This window comes from Acipenser ruthenus, chromosome 60 (genome assembly GCF_902713425.1).
Source record: "Acipenser ruthenus chromosome 60, fAciRut3.2 maternal haplotype, whole genome shotgun sequence".
Lineage (NCBI taxonomy): Eukaryota > Metazoa > Chordata > Actinopteri > Acipenseriformes > Acipenseridae > Acipenser > Acipenser ruthenus.
In genome coordinates this window covers 3,707,379-3,731,035 of record NC_081248.1, presented here as the reverse complement: position 1 = coordinate 3,731,035, position 23,657 = coordinate 3,707,379, and the positions used below count along the sequence as shown (strand labels likewise).

Here is a 23,657-nt window from a genome sequence, read left to right as displayed (position 1 = left end):
TCACTCGCTGCTTGGGTCTGTTCTTCGTGTTCGTGATTCACTCGCTGCTTGGGTCTGTTCTTCGTGTTTGTGATTCACTCGCTGCTTGTGTCTCTTCGTGTTTGTGATTCACTCGCTGCTTGTGTCTGTTCTTCGTGTTTGTGATTCACTCGCTGCTTGGGTCTGTTCTTCGTGTTTGTGATTCACTCGCTGCTTGTGTCTCTTCGTGTTTGTGATTCACTCGCTGCTTGTGTCTGTTCTTCGTGTTTGTGATTCACTCGCTGCTTGTATCTGTTCTTCATGTTTGTGATTCACTCGCTGCTTGTGTCTCTTCGTGTTTGTGATTCACTCGCTGCTTGTGTCTGTTCTTCGTGTTTGTGATTCACTCGCTGCTTGTGTCTGTTCTTCGTGTTTGTGATTCACTCGCTGCTTGTGTCTCTTCGTGTTTGTGATTCACTCGCTGCTTGTGTCTGTTCTTCGTGTTTGTGATTCACTCGCTGCTTGTATCTGTTCTTCGTGTTTGTGATTCTGTCCTTGGTAGCGGCGTTCAAAGTCCAGTATATCCTGGTGGAAGCGCTTGCCTTGCTCCTCCGAGTACGCTCCCATGTTCTCCTTGAATTTATCAAGATGAGAATCAAGGATATGGACTTTGAGGGACATCCTACAGCCCATTGTGCCGTAGTTCTTCACCAGAGTCTCAACCAGCTCCACATAGTTTTCGGCCTTGTGATTGCCCAGGAAGCCCCGAACCACTGCGACAAAGCTGTTCCAAGCCGCTTTCTCCTTACTAGTGAGCTTCTTGGGGAATTCATTGCACTCCAGGATCTTCTTTATCTGTGGTCCGACGAAGACACCGGCTTTGACCATTGCCTCAGACAGCTTAGGGAAGAAGTCTTGAAGGTACTTGAAGGCTGCCGACTCCTTATTTAGAGCTCTGACAAATTGTTTCATAAGGCCCAATCTGATGTGCACCTTCCGGGGGTCCCAGCCGTACTCATCAAACTTCAAGGCGTCCAGCAAGGTCTTGATGCTGTTGTAATCCTCTTTGAGGTGCACCGAGTGAGCCAGGGGAAGAGACGGGTACTTGTTACCATTATGGAGCAGCACGGCTTTGAGGTTCCTGGATGAGCTGTCAATGAAGGACACTATAACGAGAACATGATGGGAGACTACATTTGGGGGCTAATTCGTGAAAGTGATTTAATCTCAAATCTCGAAAAACTACTCACTTCTAAATCAGACACACACACACAGACACACACACGCACGCACGCACGCACACACTGACACACACAGACACACACAGACACAGACACACACACACGCACGCACGCACACACTGACACACAGACACACACAGACACACACACACAGACACACACACACACGCACGCACGCACACACTGACACACACAGACACACACAGACACACACACACACACAGACACACACACACGCACGCACGCACACACTGACACACACACACAGACACACACACACACGCACGCACGCACACACTGACACACAGACACACACAGACACACAGACACGCACGCACGCACACACTGACACACACAGACACACACACACACACAGACACACACGCACACACACACACGCACACACTGACACACACAGACACACACACACGCACACACTGACACACACAGACACACACAGACGCACACACACGCACACACAGACACACACTGACACACACAGACACACACACACTGACACACACTGACACACACACACACAGACACACACAGACACGCACACACACACGCACACACTGACACACACAGACACACGCACACACAGACACACACTGACACACACAGACCCACACACACTGACACACACAGACACGCACACACAGACACACACAGACACACACACACAGACACACACGCACACACTGACACACACACACACAGACACACACACAGACACACACAGACACACAGACACACACACACGCACACACAGACACACACAGACACACACAGACACACACAGACACACAGACACACACACACACACACACAGACAGACACACACACAGACACACACACACAGACAGACACACACACAGACACACACACAGACACACACACACACAGACACACACAGACACACGCACACGCACACACAGACACACACAGACACACACAGACACACACACAGACACACACACACAGACACACACAGACACACACAGACACACACACACGCACACACAGACACACACAGACACGCACACACAGACACGCACACACAGACACACACACACACACGCACAGACAGACACACACAGACAGACACACACAGACACACACACACAGACACACACACACAGACACACACACACAGACACACACTGATACACACAGACACACACACACACACAGACACACACACACTAAATAAACAGACCCAATGGATGCAGTGAGGGGGACAGGGGTGCAGATTTGGATCCGCTTTTAAATATTAGTTTTACTATTTAACAATCAAAACTGCTTTTTTTAAATTATATTTTATGGATTTTTTAAATGTATTTGTTTGTTTTTAATTGCTCTTCTAACAAACTGGCTTTTTTATATTTTTTTCTCATTTTAATATTAAACTTATTTTTAATATATTTTATATTAGACTTATTAATTGTTGCTTTTATGTTTATCTTAGTTTTCTCATTTTACAATTAAACTATTTATTTATTTATTTATTTATTTATTTATTTATTTATTCCATTTTTGTTTTAGACAGAGACGAGCACACAGAGAGAGGAAGAGACAGACACAGAGACTCACAGAAACAGAGACACTGTCAGTAGGTTTGTAAGCTACAGACACACATGCACCCAGACAGACAGACAGACAGTATTAGTTAGTTATAGAGATCCACACAGGCAGACTGATAGCCTGACAGACACAGAGACAGACAGATTGACACACACACACAGTATTAGGTAGTTATAGAGATCCACACAGGCAGACTGATAGCCTGACAGACACAGAGACAGACAGATTGACACACACACACAGTATTAGGTAGTTATAGAGATCCACACAGGCAGACTGATAGCCTGACAGACACAGAGACAGACAGATTGACACACACACACAGTATTAGTTAGTTATAGAGATCCACACAGGCAGACTGATAGCCTGACAGACACAGAGACAGACAGATTGACACACACACACAGTATTAGGTAGTTATAGAGATCCACACAGGCAGACTGATAGCCTGACAGACACAGAGACAGACAGATTGACACACACACACAGTATTAGGTAGTTATTCAGACACACACACACCCTTTACACAGACGGACACACACACACACACACACAGACGGACACACACACACCCTTTACACAGACGGACACACACACACACACACAGATTAACACACAGACACGCTCTCTCCACTCTCGGACGGACAGCGGTGTGTCGATGTGTGTGCGATGGATCTGGACGGGCTGGTTCTGGATCCGGACCCCGAGGCAGTGAGTGAGGAGGCAGGGCAGCTCTACGCACACCTGCAGGTGGGTGATCTAGCCTGTGTTACACGTGTCTAGAAAGGAAGAGCAGCTCAAAGCAACACAGACTGAGCAACAAATAACAAAACCCAGTGTCTGAGCGACTGCAATGGTAAGAAACGCTGACTGAAATAACATTAACGAGGGAACGGGTCAACAGAGACGCCTCCCAACACCTTGTGGTCGAGGCCCCGGCAGAGCTGCGGTCAAACGGGGACCCCGATATCCGAGACAGGCCCTAATAAAGTGATCAGGACTGAGATCAGCAAGCAGAATGAAAACTACAGCTCCCAGCCTGCCTCAGCACAGGCAGTAACAGCGAGGGATGATGGGAGCTGTAGTTTTATTACAGAGACAGGTCCTAATAAAGTAACTGGGTCACTAAAATGATCAGGACTGAATGATCAGCAAGCAGAATAAAAACTACAGCTCCCAGCCTGCCTCAGCACAGGCAGTAACAGCGAGGGATGATGGGAGCTGTAGTTTTATTACAGAGACAGGTGAATTTGGACAGGTCCTAATAAAGTAAGTGGGTCACTAAAATGATCAGGACTGAATGATCAGCAAGCAGAATAAAAACTACAGGTCCCAGCCTGCCTCAGCACAGGCAGTAAGAGGGATGCTGGGAGCTGTAGTGCATTACACAGGAGGAACACTGTGTGTTTGACTGGTTGTGTTCTATTTCAGGTTCTGATCGAGTCCCACGGGCCCGGCTGTGTGGAGGGGCTGCTACCGGTTCTGGTGTCGCTGCTGGAGAGTCTGGCCCAGTCCAGAACCAGACTGAGTGAGAGAGAGAATGAGAGCGAAAGAGAGAGGGAGGAGAGAGAGACACTGCTGGAGCAATTTGAGAGAGAGAGGAGCAGGAGGAGAGAGACTGAGGAGGTGAGAGGGGAGAGAGAGGGAGATAGACTGAGGAGGAGGGAGAGGGAGGAGGGAGAGGGAGGAGGGAGAGACTGAGGAGGTGAGAGGGGAGGGAGATAGACTGAGGAGGAGGGAGAGGGAGGAGGGAGAGACTGAGGAAGTGAGGGAGAGAGACTGAGGATGTGGGAGAGGGAGGAGGGAGAGACTGAGGAGGTGAGAGGGGAGGGAGATAGACTGAGGAGGAGAGAGAGGGAGGAGGGAGGAGGGAGAGACTGAGGAGGTGAGGGAGAGAGACTGAGGATGTGGGAGAGGGAGGAGGGAGAGACTGAGGAGGTGAGAGGGGAGGGAGATAGACTGAGGAGGAGGGAGAGGGAGGAGGGAGAGGGAGGAGGGAGAGACTGAGGAGGTGAGGGAGAGAGACTGAGGATGTGGGAGAGGGAGGAGGGAGACCCTGCTGGAGTAATTTGAGAGAGGAACAGGAGGAGAGAGACTGAGGAGGGGAGAGACACACGGAGAGGGAGGTGAAGGGAGTGTGTTTATAAATCCTCGCAAATTTAAATAAAAAAAAAGCTTTATTGGCATGACAGGTTTCACAGGTATTGCAATAAAATAAAATACAAGTATGGAACGTTTCTTATTTAACATGCATGCAGAGTGTGGGGTCTGGTTATTTAGGGTGTGTGTAGAACAGGGGTTCTCAAACTTTGTCATAGTTAGTCTCCCTGAGCTATAAAAAAAAATGACTGTGCCTCCCTAGTTTACTAAAACAATATGACAAACTAGAAATCCTACTGTATGTTGCAAAATAATGAATAAAAAGCAGAAGGGATTTGATCAATATAGATCCGTATGAGTTTCAGAAGTATTCATCTTAAGTTCAAAAACAATAAAAATGGAAGCAGCTGAAATAAAACTTTTAAAAATGTTTTAAATAATATGTTAAGAAACCTGACACCACACAGTGAGAGATTAATTCAGTATAATATCATAAGAACGTAAGAAGAACATAAGAAGGTTTACAAACGAGAGGAGGCCATTCAGCCCATCTTGCTCGTTTGGTTGTTAGTAGCTTATTGATCCCAGAATCTCATCAAGCAGCTTCTTGAAGGATCCCAGGGTGTCAGCTTCAACAACATTACTGAAGAGTTGGTTCCAGACCTTCACAATTCTCTGTGTAAAAAAGTGCCTCCTATTTTCTGTTCTGAATGCCCCTTTATCTAATCTCCATTTGTGACCCCTGGTCCTTGTTGAGATCATTCCTACCTTATCAGTGGGAGGGGTGTGTTTGTTTCCTCGCTGTACATAGTAGTAGGTTTCGGGGTTGCAGAGTAGAAAGGAAGAGACGGAAGTCATCTTCAACAGAAAGCCGGGAGTGATGCTTTGTTTCGATTGCAGTTAATGCTGAGAAGCCGGACTCTCATAGGCAGGGGGATGAAAAAGGAACGAGGGCTTTGAGGGCCCGGTCTGTCAACTCACGAAACTCAGATCCCACTGATAACCAAAGGTCTGCGACTGGCCTTTGTGAAAATCTCTGTTGCAGTTCCTTGTCGCTTGACAGGTGGATAAGGCTTTCCTCTTCTTTTGAAGACAATGTATCTGTGGGGTTCGGCTTAAAGGTGAATGGGTTCCTGATCCTCTGATTACGTTTGTCTTTTCCCGCTTCAGGAAAGTATTCATGAAACTGCTCCTGCAGACCCCCTAAGCGCTGAACAATTACGTCCTTGATGCTGTCAACTGACAGCGCACTGTTCCACAACGTCCTACAGTGTTGAAAACATGCAAACAGATCCCTGCTGCACACGTGAAGACCACAGCTCAAGTTTGTTAATGAATGCTGCTGTCCGATCATTAGCAATGAAAACATTTGCATCTCGTCCCTGAAGTGACACATTCAGAGAATTCAGTCGCTCGAATGTGTCAGCCAGATTTGACAACAAGGATATCCACCGAGTGTCCCTGACATGCTGTACAAGTGGAGAGTTATTGTCTGCAAGAAAAATAGACATCCTTGTGCAGTTCACAGAGTCTTGTCAGCACCTTGCCCCTGGACAGCCAACGGACTTCTGCGTGTAACAGCCTCGGTGTGAAGTTTGCTCCCATCTCTTCACATAAAATGGCAAAAATCCTTGAAGTAACCGGGTTCCTATCCGTCCAGCGCACAGGAAATATCTCCGCTTCGTCTTTCAGGGGAGCGTCTTTGAGTTTTCCATGCTGCCATTCGGCCTCTCCTTAGCCCCCCACACATTCTCAAAGTGCATGGATGCCATCCTAGCTCCCTTGCGGCTGCAAGGGATCAGGGTGATGAACTACCTAGATGACTGGTTGATTTGTTCCCATTCCCAGGAGGGGGCAGTGGCCCACACAGTGATTGTGACGGAGCATCTGTTGCAAAATACTGTTGCAAAGTACGTTCTACTTGGGTCTCTGGCTGGATTCCCTCATGATGCGAGCCTACCTGTTGGACGACAGAGTAGCTGCCATTCGCAACTGTCTTGCCCTGTTTACAACTAGGGTCCACAGTGCAATTGGTGTTGTGCAAAAAATGACTGCGTCTGATGGCCGCAGCTTCATCAGCCATCCAACTGGGGTTGCTTCACATGCGCCCACTTCAAGCTTGGCTCATTGCATTTCGGCTACACCCCAAGCACGACAGACACCGTCAGCTGACAGTGCCTCGCCTATGTTGGGAAGCGCTACGCTGGTGGAGGCAAGCCCCTCACCTGAGCGAAGGCGTAAGAATGGGAGTGATTTTCAGTCATCAAGTGGTGGCGACGGACGCATCCAACTCCGGTTGGGGGGCGGTGCAGAGGAGTCCGCGGGTCACTGGACATCCCTGCACATAAACTCACTAGAGCTGAAAGCGGTTCACATTGCGCTGCAACATTTCCTCCCTGTGCTCAAAAACAAACATGTCCTTGTCCACACGGACAACGTGTCAGTGGTTGCGTACGTAAACCACCAGGGAGGACTTCAGTCCCCTGAGTTACACCGTATAGCCTTTCGGCTGCTGATCTGGGCACAGAGACACTTCCTGTCCCTCCAAGCAGTACACCTTCCAGGAGAGGTGAACTGGGCAGCGGACCTCCTCTCCAGGGAGGGTCCTCACTCATCTGAATGGCGACTGCACCCTCAGGTGGTGCAGCACATTTGGGAACGCTTCGGGGAAGGCCAGGTCGACCTCTTTGCCATGGCAGAGGCGACCCATTGCCCCCTGTGGTTCTCCCTCCGCAGCTGCAGAGGTCCACTAGGCGTCGACACCCTAGCGCACGAATGGCCCAAAGCGCTTTTGTACGCTTTCCCACCTAAACCGCTGCTCCCTGTCTTCCTCGAAGTTCAGGAGAGATGAGGTGACAATTCTCCTGGTGGCCCCCAGATGGCCCAGGAGAATCTGGTTTCCAAACCTTTGCCAGCTGCTGCGAGGCCAGCCCTGGGAGATCCTGCTGCGCTGGGTCTTTTTTTCTGTAAAAATCATAATTTTGGTTTTGTCTGGGTTTATTTCTAAAGCCAAGGTTTTTCTGTGTTGTCGCTAGCGAGTCCAGGGACAGGGGGACTGTTCCAGCTCTGTGGCCAGCTGGTTTATATAGAGATTAAATAATGCTGGACTGAGACTGCAGCCCTGTCTCACTCCCCGTCCCTGTGTGAAGAACTCTGTTTTGTTGTAATGCATTTCCACGCTGCGTTTGTTCCCTGTACACATGGATTTGATGACATCATACACTTCGCCTCCAGTGCCACTTTGGAGTATTGTAAGGGAGAGCCCTGGGTGCCAAATACAAAAGCTTTTTTGAAATGTGTAAAGCAGATTGTTTTATGGTGTACGTGCTGGTTTATTAAAGGGTGCAGGGTTTAGATGTGATCTGCACTGCGGTGATGCGGTGATGGGAGAGGAACCCGATCTCACTTCTGCTCAGACGTTGTGCTCCTGTATGAATTTCAGTAATCGGCTGTTAATAATGTTGCAGAACATCTTCCCCAGCTTACTGCTAACACATACTCCTCTATAATCATTGGGGTCTAATTTGTCTCCTTTATTATACATTGGAGTTTGTGGGGTTAATCACGTTAGTTTGTTTAGTAATTAATTTAAACAATTAATACATTTGAATAATTAAATTGTTTATATTTCTGTGTGTTAATTAACATGAATGAATACTGTATGAACATTACTATATTTGACTATTAGTTATCTATTAAATAATCTGAGTGTTCATTTACATTAATTAAGACCTCATTATAATCATTTTTAATTTATGACGTGTATGAGATCGAGGAATTACAATGAACACACAAAACACCCTCGAGCACAACGATGCTCGGATATATTGTGAAAAGAGTTGAATTTAAATCAAGGGAAGTAATGTTAAAAGTTTTTGTGATCAGTTCTGGTCACCTCGTTACAAAAAGGATATTGCTGCTCTAGAAAGAGTGCAAAGAAGAGCAACCAGAATTATCCCGGGTTTAAAAGGCACAGAAAAAATTGAATCTGTTCAGTCTTGAACAAAGAAGACTACGCGGCGATCTGATTCAAACATTCAAAATCCTAAAAGGTACAGACAATGTCGACCCAGGAGACTTTTTTGACCTGAAAAAAGAAACAAGGACCGGGGGTCACAAATGGAGATTAGATAAAGGGGCATTCAGAAGAGAAAATAGGAGGCACTTTTTTACACAGAGAATTGTGAGGGTCTGGAACCAACTCCCCAGTAATGTTGTTGAAGCTGACACCCTGGGATCCTTCAAGAAGCTGCTTGATGAGATTCTGGGATCAATAAGCTACTAAGAACCAAACGAGCAAGATGGGCTGAATGGCCTCCTCTCGTTTGGAAACGTTCTTATGTTCTTAACATACACTTATAGCACTGTCAGTTTCGCTTTACTGTTCTGCAGAGGAAAGAAAACCGTGACACCGTCAAAGTAACATAAAGGTGCAGCACATGAATATCTGCAATCTGCAAGCACATTTATTCACATGGGACTACGTTTGGCATTGATTAAATGGGAATCAGAGTTATAGTGCACTTTTTTATATATATATATATATATATATATATATAAATTTAGTCGTTGCCAATTATTTTTATTATTTTCTCCCAATTTGGAATGGGCAATTATTTTATTACGCTCAGCTCACCGCTACCACCCCTGCGCTGACTCGGGAGGGCAAAGACGAACACACGCTGTCCTCCGAAGCGTGTGCCGTCGGCCGACCGCTTTTTTCCACACTGCGGACTCACCATGCAGCCACCCAAGAGCTACAGCGTCGGAGGACAACGCAGCTCTCAGGCAGCTTACAGGCAAGCCTGCAGGCGCCCGGCCAAACTACAGGGGTCACTGGCTGACCTAACCCTCCCTCTCCCCGGGCGGCGGGCGGCGCTCAGCCTCCTGGAAGCTCCCGTCCACGGTCGGCAAAGGAATAGCCTGGACTATAGGGCACATCCTGCACTCCACACGGAGCGCCTTTACTGGATGCGCCACTCGGGAGCCCCCAAGTTATAGTGCACTTTAAATACACTGTTTATGTGTATTGTGAAGGGTAGGGTCTGGAATTTAAATATCTGCGTCTTGTCTTGCTGAAACAGTATGTTTATAACCAGTTTATACAAAATGTTTATACTTAATAATGTAAACAAATGTCCACAAAAATCATGTAGTAAAATTGTATTATTTTAGCCTTTTCACATCTCTCTCTCTTTCTCTCCCTCTCTCTCTCTCTCTCTCTCTCTCTCTCTCTCTCTCTCTCTCTCTCTCTCTCTCAGCGGTTCCTGGAGCTCGACGATGCTCTGGAGCAGGAGCGCCGCGCCCTGCAGGGGAAGGTGAGGGCTGCTGAGACACGCAGCCGAGACATGGAGAGGAAGGCAAGAGAGTACGCAGACCAGAGTGAGTGAGAGAGAGAGAGGCCGGTTCATCGTCTTCCCTGTGCTTTACTACACTGTGCAGTGCTTTTACTATGGGATACTGCAGTACACTTTGAGAAGGGGCTGGTTCATTATCTTCTCTGTGCTTTTGTAAATATCAGGTATAGAGGAGTTTCCCTTAATGTTACTCCTTGTTTTCTGTTTCCTGTTTCCTGTCAGTGGCGGCGCTGGAGGAACAGAGAGCCAATCAGAGCCGGGAGCTGAGTGCACTGCGGCACACGCACACCAAGGTCAGGGGTCACAAGTGGGGGAGGGGGGGCATTTTGCTGCATGAAATCCAGTTTTCCGTTCAGGAAACATTTTAAACTGTATTTCAGAGAGGGGTTGCAGCTCGTTGACTGATAAGTTCCAGAATCAGGAGGAAAACTACAGCTCCCAGCATGCCTCAGCACCAGCAGTAACAGCAAGGGATGCTGGGAAATGCACTTATTTTGTATTGCTATACATTCTCAGAAAAAGTCAGCAATGATTCTGGAGTGCGCTCTGCATGAAAAGATAATTACTAACATCACACCTTCAACGTGTAACTTCTCTGAATATACCTGTCTGCAAATAGCTAGTTTACTTTAAAAGATCTTCATGTGCAGACGTGAGGTCATCTAACTTACCGTTACTAGAACTACTTATTCAGTTAGCTTCCTATGTGACTATATTTAAGGGACAGCTCTGGGCATCCCCCCCCCCGTAGAATTAGCTGATTTAGCTTCACAAAGTGGAATGAAACCTGCTGAATAATGTTACCTTGTTAACATATTGAATTCCACACCCTCTATATAGAATGAACTCCCTCAGCTTCATAGAGTCCAATGAAAGCTGCTGAATAATGTTCCCTTGTTAACATATTGAATTCCACACCCTCTATATAGAATGAACTCCCTCAGCTTCATAGAGTCCAATGAAAGCTGCTGAATAATGTTCCCTTGTTAACATATTGAATTACACACCGCTTTGTAGTTTTCCAGGTACTTAATGAAAAACTGACTGGAAAAATGTGACATTTGGAAATCCAAAATGAAATACTACTGTATTGCTATTATGGCTTCCGGTAGACTTTTTTTCTGCGATTATCTGCATTGTTTTAATGATGTCTCAGTCCTACTCTAGGTGATGCTAAACTTTTGGCCAGAGCTGTGGTTCTCTTGGACCAGGTTTCAAGCCACTGTTCTGAAAAACTGGCTTTGTGTTCCTCAACTCTAGGCTGGTTCGTCTGCACAGTCCCTGCTGATGTCTCACCCAGTCTCTCTGCTTCTCGCCACACAGTCCTAAAGCTGAGGGAACGTTCATTTAGAGAGTGAAGTTTTTTCAGGAACAGTGGCTTGAAACCTGCTTCCAGGAGACCACCAGGAGACCTAGTTTGTCTCCCCTGGTGTGCCGTGCAGTGGCCTGAAACCTAGAATCCTGAAACCAAGTTCCAAGCCGCAGTGGCTCCGCGTACCCTCCGCGTCAGGCTCTCGGGCTGTGTGCACGTCTCCCCGCACAGCAGCTGCAGCCGTGGTTGACTTTGTGGTTTCATTCAGTCAAGGAGCGGAACCTTTATGTTTTCGGAGTTTGAGAGCAATGTGATACTTTATTTGGCCAAGTTTAAATAGGTTTTTTCGAGTATTTATTTGTTTATTTAGCAGACGTCTTTATCCAAGGCGACTTACAGAGACTAGGGTGTGTGAACTATGCATCAGCTGCAGAGTCACTTACAATTACTTCTCACCCGAAAGACGGAGCACAAGGAGGTGAAGTGACTTGCTCCGTGTCACACAATGAGTCAGTGGCTGAGGTGGGATTTGAACCACTTAACCACTGGACCACACAGAGTAGGAAGGAGTCTGTCTGTCTTGTTGCACTTTCCATATTGTTGTTGTGTTGTTGTTATTTATTTCTTAGCAGACGCCCTTACCCAGGGTGACTTACAGTTGTATACAAAAAATACATAAAAGAATTACAGTATAAGAGCAATTATGAGATAATAATTCCTGTCATGAGTGTCTTTTATCTTTTGTAATTATAATGGCCTTTCCTCCATGTAGTTTCGGATGAGAAGTAAAACAAACAAGGTCCTATTGTAAGTGACTCTGCAGCAGCAGTTGTGATGCATAGTTCACCCCCTAGTGTCTGTAAGCCGGTTTTTGGATAGAAGCGTCTGCTAAATGACTCATTAATAACAATAGTTTGTTGGTGTTGAAGTTCTCAGCTGAGTTTCACACAGCAGAGGTCTTGTTTTGTTATAATCGTTGTCGTTGGAGCTGAGGGATGTTTCCTGACAGCTGTGCTGCTTTCCTGAGGGCTCTTTTTAAAGGTGTGCTATTAACACAAGTGCTGCCTCTGATTTTCCATGTATTCATTTATATTTGATTCAATTAGTCAGTTTACAGGGAGCACCTCCTGCATCACACTGACCACAGAGCTGTTCAGAGCTGCATTTATTAGCGAGGGAAGCCAAGATAACTCTCCTCTCCTCTCTCTCTCCTCCTCGCTCTCTCCTCCTTTTCCTCTCTCGTGCATCTTCTCTCCTCTCTCTCTCTCTCGCTCACTCTCTTGTTTTTTGTTTTTCTCTCAGTTGCTCCGGAGCTACAAGGAGATGCTGGATCAGACAGCCGCCTCGAGCAACCCACCCAGGTACAGCCCACAGCCCAGGGACTGATGCACGCACACACACATACGCATACCCACACACATACGCATACACACACACACACACACATACACATACACACAACAGCACACTACTTCAGGACTGGTGCACACACACTACAGCACACTACCCTGGGACTGATACACACACACACACACTACAGCACACCCTCCATGTCACTCTGTCACTCTTTGTCACTCACTGTGTCACTCTCACTCTCTCTCTGTCACTCTCTCTGTCACTTTCTCTCTATGTCACTTTCTCTCTCACTCCTGTTTTTCTCTGCAGGGCTCAGAAACGCTCTCTGGGGTCAGAGGTCGAGGCGGACCAGGGATACCCAAAATCCATCAGCACCCCACAGGTAGAGAGAAGGAGAGAGAGGGGGAGAGTTTAGACTGCAGTTGTAGATCTCTTGCTCTACCCCTCTGCACTGGACTTGCCTGACCTCAGCACCACGCTACTGGATCCTCAGCTGATGCACTATCCTTGCACTATTGCACTGCTCCCATGTCATTGTTGATAAATGATTTCCATTACATGAGAGTAGGTGTTAAAACTTCATGCTGATATTGGACTCAGCTCTCACCAAGATAAGCACCAACTAAGACATAGCTTCTTTTACTGTGAACTAATGTGATCAATCTGCGTTTCCTTCCATCTGATGATGTAGATATCCTTCTGTCTGGTGTTAATGGCTGAAGTGTAATGCTGGCTCCAGGGATGAGCCTATTTTGCCTCCCTGGCGCTTCAGCACACATAACGTCTGCGATGCTGGCTCCAGGGATCAACCACAGTGCGGCCTCCCCAGCGCATCAGCATGACAACCGTCTGGACTGAGCTGAGTAGGGTACATCTCTGGGGTCTTCAAGTGGGCACCTTCCATCCTCGGTGTTTCGTCGACTAGCCCACGACACCTTAAGAGGGCTCGACAGTTATTCTGGCGTCCCAGCGTCACCCCCCTCCGTCCCCCACTCAGCTAAGACCAGCTTACTTACCTTCCTTTACATCAACGTTTTTTTTTTTTTTTTCTACCGCGTTTGAGGTCCACAACCAGAATCTTTTCATCTCAACCAGAGCCAGTTGCTGCTCCTCTCTGCTGCTTCAGATAAGTTCTTCACAATGCATCGCAACTCTTAACCACTGAATCCGACGTCTCTGAGAAACCGGGTTGTAGAGTGTGCCACAAATCCTCGACAACCCACCTCCACTGGGTAAACCCGGACTCTCCATCCTCGCTGTTCCGCTTCAGTGGCTAGTTGAGCATACCGCAGTTTCTTCCTCTCATACGCCTCATCTACAGCTTCCTCCCATGGCACTGTTAACTCTACGAGGCATGCTGATCCAGAACAGTATATCAGGTCGAAAGTTAGTGGTGGCAATCTCAGGTGGGAAAATAAGCCGTTGTCCAACATCTGCCAGCATTTTCCAGTCTCTAGCAGCTTCCAGTTGTCCTAGATGAGTTTTGGTTTTAATACCTTTTTTTGGAGTTTGCTCCCCTGGATGGAGGAATGTTGTTCTTCGTGTGTCATATTTAATAATTGATAATTTAGATTTTATCTGGGTTGATTAGTTCTCTTATTAATAATATTTAACTGACGTGTTACAAAGATTGAGGATTTACTATGAACACACATACACACGCTAAACACAAGGAACGTTTAGTCAATAGTAGTATTTTATTAAGTACACAAATATTAAACAGAAATCAGAAGAGTCGGAAAGTAAATCTTAAGTCTCTAGTACAAAACACAAGTCACAAGCTTTCACTGCATTCATGCGGCTAGCAGGGCATTTGAAATATGACACCACCTATCACCTCACACACCAAGCAGCTGCTTCAACAGCCAAGCAGGCTGTGACATAGGTAGTAACTTGGTCACACACGCACACACACGCCCACATACTCACACAGCCTGAACTGAAACGATGCAGACAATCTTAGAATATATCACATTAAGCGTATTAATGGGGGCAGCAGTGTGGAGTAGTGGTTAGGGCTCTGGACTCTTGACCGGAGGGTCGTGGGTTCAAATCCCAGTGGGGACACTGCTGCTGTACCCTTGAGCAAGGTACTTTACCTAGATTGCTCCAGCAAAAACCCAACTGTATAAATGGGTAATTGTATGTAAAAATAATGTGATATCTTGTAACAATTGTAAGTCGCCATGGATAAGGGCGTCTGCTAAGAAATAAATAATAATAATAATTAATGGTATATAGATTAAAGATATGACGAGTTTACTTTTAAAGAAATTCTTCATTCAACCATATGAGGTAGATTTCTTATAGTTACTTCTCAAGTTTCACTGAAAGTTATTTCATATGCAAAGTGTGCAAACTAAATAATTAACAGTTAATTAATTTAGTTCCATGAAATGAAAATGCAACTGGAATTATACTCAACGGTTCCTTGAAGCTTAGAATTCTGGTCCGCTGGTTTGGAAACTCAATCTGTTGAAGTGTCCAGTACAAAAACTCTCCTCTCAGCAACAAAGTTTTCAATCCTACATTGGATCAAACTCGGCAACAAAGCTTTCAATTCTCAATGGAATCAACAAACAGCTGCAACAAGGTCTTCAGTCCTCGGTATAGGATCCACAGCAGCGCCCGTCCGCACTGTCCTCTTCGCTGAATCTTTTAGCTACGCAGGTAGCAGGGCACAGGGCACAGTTTCTTTTGGATACTGTGGTTTTAGGTGTACAGCAGACCCAGACTTCTTGTCTGATAACAGTCACTATAAGTTTTACGGCAGTCCTCCAGCCGGGCCTCGGTCTCATTGCTTGTGGTCGTTGACTCGCTTGCAGCTTGCTTCCTCATCTTGGGTCCGTTTTCAGGCAGAGTCCCGGAGTTGCAGCTTCGCTTAGATATTTATAGTCTTTTCAATCTGCTAAACAGCCACTTTCATGAGATTGTGTATCTTGCCTTTTTAAACTCCCAGTCATGTGGTGTTTTAATATCCTTTTCCACTGGGACATCCCTAGTTTATGTCTTCCTTGCATCAAAACAATTGTTGTTGCATGTGTGAATTATCTGTACATAGTTCAACTGTCCGCTCAACCTAATCCAGTACAGGCGTCGGTCCTCTAATCAGTAGGTCACTAGTTCAGTATGTCTGCAAGAGAGAGGCCCTCTTCTCAAGACACAGCAGTTTGCCCTGCTTCTCAAGACACAAAGTTTCATGTATTAACACTAGCACCACCATAGCCACTTTTTGAACAGCTTTTGCAATTCAAATTTTAAATATCTCCGCGTATGTGACTATCTTGTGCATGTCCGTTCTTAAGTGTTACTAAATATTTGAATTAAATACCCATACGGTGTTTCAGCTGCAGAATCGTAAAAATGAATACGTTATAAGCATTTGCTTCTTCAACCACCAGACCCGGGGCATATTGAAATCAATAAAATATAGCCAACAATTTAGACTGGGCTTTGTAATAAAATCAACGTCATTGTGAAAGAACGTATTATAATCCTGTTGAGTGCTTGAAACACTGATGAAAGTCATTCTACACATTATATATTATTATTATTTGCACTACATTTCTCAGGCAGAACGACTGTGCCACCCTGAGTGTGACGGTGCAAAAAAAAAAAAAAAATGTGCGTATTCCAAGCTCTGCACAGATCAGTGACCATCGGGACTGATGCTAAACGCATTTTACAACGCAACGAAGTGCGGTGTGGATGTACTGGATCAAATGGCACGACTGTATTCTGTCAAAGGTGGTACTCGCAGGTGGCCTGTTGCTGTTTCTTATAATGTTTTGGACCTGGCAGACATCAACGCTTTGGTTTTGTACAAGGAGGGCACCGGCAACACAATCGCTCGGAGGGACTTCATTTTGCAGCTAGCCCTGGAGCTACGGCAGAAACATTTTGATAAGAGACACGAAAGCCGGCTGGCAAATGCCCCTCAACCTTCAGCCAGCACTGCGCCCACTGACACATGGAATAAAAGAGAGTGCCAGGTTGCTAAATGCAATAAAAACAGAACTTTTGATGTCTGCGCCCATTGTGGAAAGGCAAGTTTGTGGCAAATGCACTGGTACAGTTGAAAAGCGTGTTTTCTGTGTAGATTGTACTTAGAAAGCTGTAATAGAACTCGGAACAGAGAGACAGCCTTTGAACTCAAAGCGCTTTCACGTTGCATAAGTTATATTTTTGTTTTATGCTATTTTTATAATTTTATATGTGCATACCGCTTTCTACACCTGTTTACACAGAAGTTTATTGCATAAAGTTTATTTTATTACAGTTGTTTACGTGTGTGCTCTTTTTGAAAAAAATTAGAAAAAAGTGTAATTTTCAATGTAAATACGGTGTTTCTGCTCTGAAAATGTTATGTATGATGTTCATAAATAAAAATATTAAGTTGTATCCGATTGTTTTTCATTTTCATATCGAAGCTGTTTTAAAATGGAGCTGCACATTTTGCGGGTGCGGCAGTTGTATGTAGTCTGAAATCTCGGCGGTTCAGTGTAAATATCATATTCAGGGAATATGTCCCACAATATATTGCTGGAATTGGTGGCAACCTGTTGGTCATGCTGCGCTTGTCTTCCAATGTTAAAGCCAAACATCGCAGCACCTGGTCATGACGCCTTGGCTAAGACCCACCTTACATCCTGTCAAAATGTGTCTTAATGAAGCTGGTGATGAACACAAAGGACACCACGGATCCTCTCCTACCCATAGATTAAGGTTCTGTGGTGATGGGAGAACCAGATGAGGAAACTGATCCTGCTCTGGTCCATTGTCCGTAGATCTCGCCAGCCGATCTTGCGTTGTTCCACACTCTCCCATCTCATCCATTCTCCCTGCTTGGCCTGGGAAACTGCCTTTACGCACCTCATCCTCTCCTCCTGCTTTTGCACCTCGTTGACTACCAGCTTCCTCCGTTGAGCTGGGGCTGCCTTGTGCCATGTAGGAGGAGCTGAGCTGAGACCAAGACCCCCTCTTCCATGCTGTACTTGCCCCATGATATCACCAATTCGAAGGGCAGCCTTTGCATCTTCCACAGCTTCCTTTGCTGCCCACTTAATAATAATAATGGCGCACTTAAACTCCTCGGTTAGAGCCGAGACTGGCAGCTGCAGTATCCCTTTACCATACAGTCCCACTCTGCTGAGGCAGCATGGAACTCCTAACCATTTCCTGGCGTATGAATTGATTAATGCTTCTGGCTTCTTCACTGTTGTCATGGAAACCTCCTACACAGTGAGTGGCCACAGAAGTTTTGGCAGTAGACCAAACAAAGCCCCAGAGTTTAAGTTTGCCCTGTAAAGCGCTGCTGTCTGTGCTCTTCAACCCTTGCACTGCTTATTGTCTCACTTCTCCCACACTAACTGTGTCCTTTAGGTCCCTGGTACAGGGTGACGTGTTTCATGTGTGGGTAGTCACTGGAAAATACTGACAGACACAGACATGAGAGTAGGTGTTAAAACTTCATGCTGATATTGGACTCAGCTCTCACCAAGATAAGCACCAGCTGAGACACAGCTTATTTTACTAATGTGATCCATCTGCATTTCCTTCCATATGATGATGTAGATATCCTTCTGCCGGGTGTTGATGGCTGAAGTGTAATGCTGGCTCCAGGGATCAGCCTATTTTGCCTCCCTGGCGCATCAGTACACACAACGTCTGCGATGCTGGCTCCGGGGATCAACCACAGTGCTTCCTCCCCAGCGCATCAGCATGACAACCGTCTGGACTGAGCTGAGTAGGGTACATCTCTGGGGTCTTCAAGTGGGCACCTTCCACCCTCGGTGTTTCGTCGACTAGCCCACGACACCTTAAGAGGGCTCGACGGTGGTTCTTGTGTCCCAGCATCACCTCCCGTCCCCCGTCCCCCACTCAGCACTCTACTGTGCTTCAGGTCCCCGTCCAGAATCTTTTCATCTCAACCAAAGCCAGCTCCTGCTCCTCTCTGCTGCTTCAGATAAGTTCTTCACTATGTGTCGCAACTCTTGACCACTGAATCCGACGTCTCTGAGAAACCGGGTTGTAATCCTAACTTGCTGCATCCTAGTTCATATTGTATTCTAGTAGTATTGTAACCCTGTACTGCCCTGTAACCCCTGCAAGTCGCCTTGGATAAAGGGGTCTGCCAAATAAACTAATAATAGGGAGAGGGAGAGGGACAGTGAAGCTCCAGACACTGCAGAGGCACTCATTACATTTTTTTGTCGTGTGGTTTTTGAAGGCGGGGCTCATTGAAGAGGAGAAGCTGATTGACAAGGAGGAGGAGAGACAGGAAGTGAAAGAGCCGTCCCCTGTGGATGACATCATCAACACCACCCCTGAATTGGCCCATGTGGATGACATCAACTCCACCCCTGAATTGGCCCATGTGGATGACATCATCGGCTCCACCCCTGAATTGGCCCATGTGGATGACATCATCAACTCCACCCCTGAATTGACCCATGTGGATGACATCATGACAACAAGGTGAGAGAGGATTACTAGTTACTTAGGAAAGAATAACTAGAGATGTGATATTTAAGTGTTGGTGCTCGAGGGAAATTAACCTGTCTGTCGCCCCCCCTCCCAGCTCCCCCCTCCCTCAGGAACACGCCGCTCTCAGGAACACGGACTCTGTCTTCACAGAGCTCTCCGGAATCTCAACCAGCGACATCGACGACGTGGACATGGGGGCCAGCTTACACGGTGCAGTACAACCAGTATACACTCCCAGTACAACCAGTATACACTCTCCAAATACTGCCAGTATACACTCCCAGTACAACCAGTATATACTCTCCAAATACTGCCAGTATACACTCCCAATATAACCAATAACCAATATACATGATAACTGCATAAATAAACCATTAAAACCTACTACCTTTACCTTCTCTGACTGTTTACCCTCTCCTCTCTTCTACCCTCTCTCCTCTCTCCCGTCTCCCCTCTCTGCCCTCTCTCTCCCCACTCTACTCTCTTCTATCCAGTGATGGGAGGACAGTTTGAATCGCTCATCTCTGATAATGAGGAGTTGAAGAGAGACAAGTGAGTATCCCTAGTGGAATCTGAACTGGTGAAGCACATTCCCAGTCCCTCTCCCAGTTTTTTTTGCTCCGTCTGTGTTGCTTTGACTGTGAGTTCAGGAGCTGCTCTTCAGTTCTAGCTGCACTGCCATAGACATGTGCAACACAGGCTAGATCAGCACCATCTGGTGGTCTGACACTTGGATTTCCTTTAGTTTTGCTGGTAATACACTAGCTATTATTAATAATAATAATAATAATAATAATAATAATAATAATAATAATAATAATAATAATAATAATAATACCGGGTTTAAAAGGCATGTCATATGCAGACAGGCTAAAAGAATTAGAATCTATTCAGTCTTGAACAAAGAAGACTACGCGGCGATCTGATTCAAGCATTCAAAATCCTAAAAGGTATAGACAATGTCGACCCAGGGGACTTTTTCGACCTGAAAAAAGAAACAAGGACCAGGGGTCACAAATGGAGATTAGATAAAGGAGCATTCAGAACAGAAAATAGGAGGCACTTTTTTACACAGAGAATTGTGAGGGTATGGAACCAACTCCCCAGTAATGTTGTTGAAGCGGACACCCTGGGATCCTTCAAGAAGCTGCTTGATGAGATTCTGGGATCAATAACCTACTAACAACCAAACGAGCAAGATGGGCTGAATGGCCTCCTCTCGTTTGTAAACTTCTTATGTTCTTTATTAATAATAATAATAATAATAATAATAATAATAATAATAATAATAATAATAATTAGCATTTAGCAGACGCTTTTATCCAAAGCGACTTACAGAGACTAGAGGGTGAACTCTGCATCATCAACAACATTTGCTGCTGCTGCAGAGTCACTTCCAATAGGAGCTCGTTTGTTTGACGTCTCATCCGAAGGACGGAGCACAAGGAGGTTCAGTGACTTGCTCAGGGTCACACACACACAGGGAGTCAGTGGCTGCTGCAGAGTCACTTCCAATAGGAGCTTGTTTGTTTGACGTCTCATCCGAAGGACGGAGCACAAGGAGGTTCAGTGACTTGCTCAGGGTCACACACACACAGGGAGTCAGTGGCTGCTGCAGAGTCACTTCCAATAGGAGCTCGTTTGTTTGACGTCTCATCCGAAGGACGGAGCACAAGGAGGTTCAGTGACTTGCTCAGGGTCACACACACACAGGGAGTCAGTGGCTGCTGCAGAGTCACTTCCAATAGGAGCTCGTTTGTTTGACGTCTCATCCGAAGGACGGAGCACAAGGAGGTTCAGTGACTTGCTCAGGGTCACACGCACACACACACACACACACACGCACGCACACACACACGGAGTCAGTGGCTGAGTTGGGATTTGAACCTCCTGATATCAAGCCCCTTTCTTTAACCACTGCACCAGCAAGCCTAGATGGCACACTTGAGACTGTAAGGTCTGTGTGTTCTTTAAAGGAGTTGACATCGTTCCCCTAAGTAGCACTGCGTGAAGCGGTGATGGGATTACCAGGATGGAGTTCTCCACTGAAATCAGGGGCCGACAGTCTGGGGTCGCTGGTGTCGATCGGGCTGATTTACTATTCAGAGTGAAGAAACAGCTGCGTGGGTTCATTATTAATGGGACGCCAGTTAATTGAATTTTTAACCAAACAAAAAAGAAAGGTCTCCGTTGTTATCTTATATGTTAATTGCGGTAGTGTGTTATATTTATTGTCATTATTAATTCATTCATGCTGCAAAAATGATTCATTTCATTTCATTGAATGCAGTAACTGGGCGCGTTCATTTGCCCAACCCAGCATTTCGGGTTATACCTGTTCCTACAGGCCTCCGCAGCTCCCCAAAAGAGCCTGGATCCATAGAAACAACATTACAATACCTGAAGTGTACAGCAGCTCATTTAAGTCTGGCGTGCTGTGTGTCTGTCAGAGTGTCTGTGTGTCAGCCTGTCTGTGTTGGGGTCTCTCTCTCTCTGTGTTGGGGTCTCTCTCTCTCTCTCCTCTCTCCTCTCTCTCTCTCTGTGTTGGGGTCTCTCTCTCTCCTCTCTCTCTCTCTGTGTTGGGGTCTCTCTCCTCTCTCTCTCTCTGTGTTGGGGTCTCTCTCTCTCTCCTCTCTCTCTCTGTGTTGGGGTCTCTCTCCTCTCTCTCTCTCTGTTGGGGTCCCTCTCTCTCCTCTCTCCTCTCCTCTCTCTCTCTCTGTGTTGGGGTCTCTCTCTCCTCTCTCTCTCTCTGTGTTGGGGTCTCTCTCTCTCTCCTCTCTCCTCTCTCTCCTCTCCTCGCTCTCCTCTCTCTCTGTGTTGGGGTCTCTCTCTCTCCTCTCTCCTCTCTCTCTCTCTGTGTTGGGGTCTCTCTCTCTCTCTCTCTCTCTGTGTTGGGGTCTCTCTCTCTCCTCTCTCCTCTCCTCTCTCTCTCTCTGTGTTGGGGTCTCTCTCTCTCCTCTCTCCTCTCTCTCCTCTCTCTCTGTGTTGGGGTCTCTCTCCTCTCTCCTCTCTCTCCTCTCTCTCTGTGTTGGGGTCTCTCTCTCTCTCCTCTCTCTCTCTGTGTTGGGGTCTCTCTCTCCTCTCTCTCTCCTCTCTCTCTCTCTCTCTCTCTCTCTCTCTCTCTCTCTCTCTCTCTCCTCATGATTGGGATTCACCTGTGATGGAGAATATTCCCGCACTCCATCACTAATGCCTAATCCCTACAGTAGAACAAAACATGTGTTTAACAGCTAACAAGAATCTAACATACATACTGTTTATTTACTGTGACTAGCAATACAAACAAAATGTAAATGGAACTTACCTGAGTTGTGTTGACGGGGTCCTGAGGGTACGGGAATCCTGAAAATTAAGAGAAAGAAAAGTTTAAAAGCAACATAAAGAACGTCAGTAAAAACCTTGTGTGGATTTTATAGGAAAGCTGCACATTCTCTATAGAATGACATGATGTTTTAGTCGTCTGTTTTATTAAGTTTGCGTTTTGTTTGTAGTTACTTACCGGTGGTGATGTGACTTGAGTATGGGGGCAGCCGTGTTTAGGGAGCGTGCACATGTGTGCAACCTCCTGTTACAGCACGGGAACGCGCTTAATTGAAGTCTGTGGCGGGGGCGCACCCAGTGCAAGTCCATGGGGGGGGGGGGGGGGGAAGTAAAAATGCATAGACATTAGATAATAAAGAAAATGTTACTTTCTTTTCCCCCTACTCTGGTAGTTTTGTCCGAAGGTGGGGCTAACTAGAAGACTAGGGTGTATAGGAGGTGTCTTCAGATAACTGCGAGAGAGAGCATGTAGGCAGCAGTGTGAAACTGAATGTCCACAGTAACGTATTGGGATAGCAGGATATCCTGAGTAATTCCATTCCTCTGTATGTTCTGATTGTTTGTTGATTTATTTATTTGTATTTATTTTCCTTGTTCTGTGTCTTGCACTGGTTGACGTTACACCAGACACTGGGTCTCTCTGCTTTAACCACCCCTTGTCCACGACTCTCTTCCTGTACTCTCCTCTTCTTGTGCAGTTAGAAGAGCAGCAGCCTGCAGTGCGGCTCTCCTGCATGTTTGCAGCGTGCAGCAGGATTGATCGCAAGATTTTTGAAGAAATGTGTTTCTAAAAACATTTTTCCTTGTGTATTCTGGGCTTAATCTTAACATGTTGCATCCTAGTTCATATTGTATTCTAGTTGTATTATTATTTGCACTTACTGTAAACTGCACTGTATTTAAATGAGTCTTGGACTGTAACACCTGTAAGTCACCTGGGAT

At 46.1% G+C, this 23,657-nt stretch overlaps 1 protein-coding gene across 2 annotated transcripts in view; it reads left to right on the top strand.

Moving 5' to 3' along the window:
• LOC117966732 (C-Jun-amino-terminal kinase-interacting protein 4-like) overlaps positions 1–23,657 on the top strand; it is a 78,672-nt gene that overhangs the window by 9,510 nt on the left and 45,505 nt on the right. For both annotated transcript variants that reach the window (XM_059018538.1, XM_059018537.1), the window contains exons 2-10: positions 2,745–3,533; positions 4,215–4,409; positions 10,145–10,265; positions 10,463–10,533; positions 12,855–12,913; positions 13,218–13,290; positions 19,138–19,385; positions 19,489–19,604; positions 19,889–19,946. In XM_059018538.1, coding sequence (XP_058874521.1) covers positions 3,453–3,533; positions 4,215–4,409; positions 10,145–10,265; positions 10,463–10,533; positions 12,855–12,913; positions 13,218–13,290; positions 19,138–19,385; positions 19,489–19,604; positions 19,889–19,946 — 1,022 coding nt within the window. In that variant the 5' untranslated portion in view covers positions 2,745–3,452. The remainder of the gene's footprint in view (positions 1–2,744; positions 3,534–4,214; positions 4,410–10,144; positions 10,266–10,462; positions 10,534–12,854; positions 12,914–13,217; positions 13,291–19,137; positions 19,386–19,488; positions 19,605–19,888; positions 19,947–23,657) is intronic.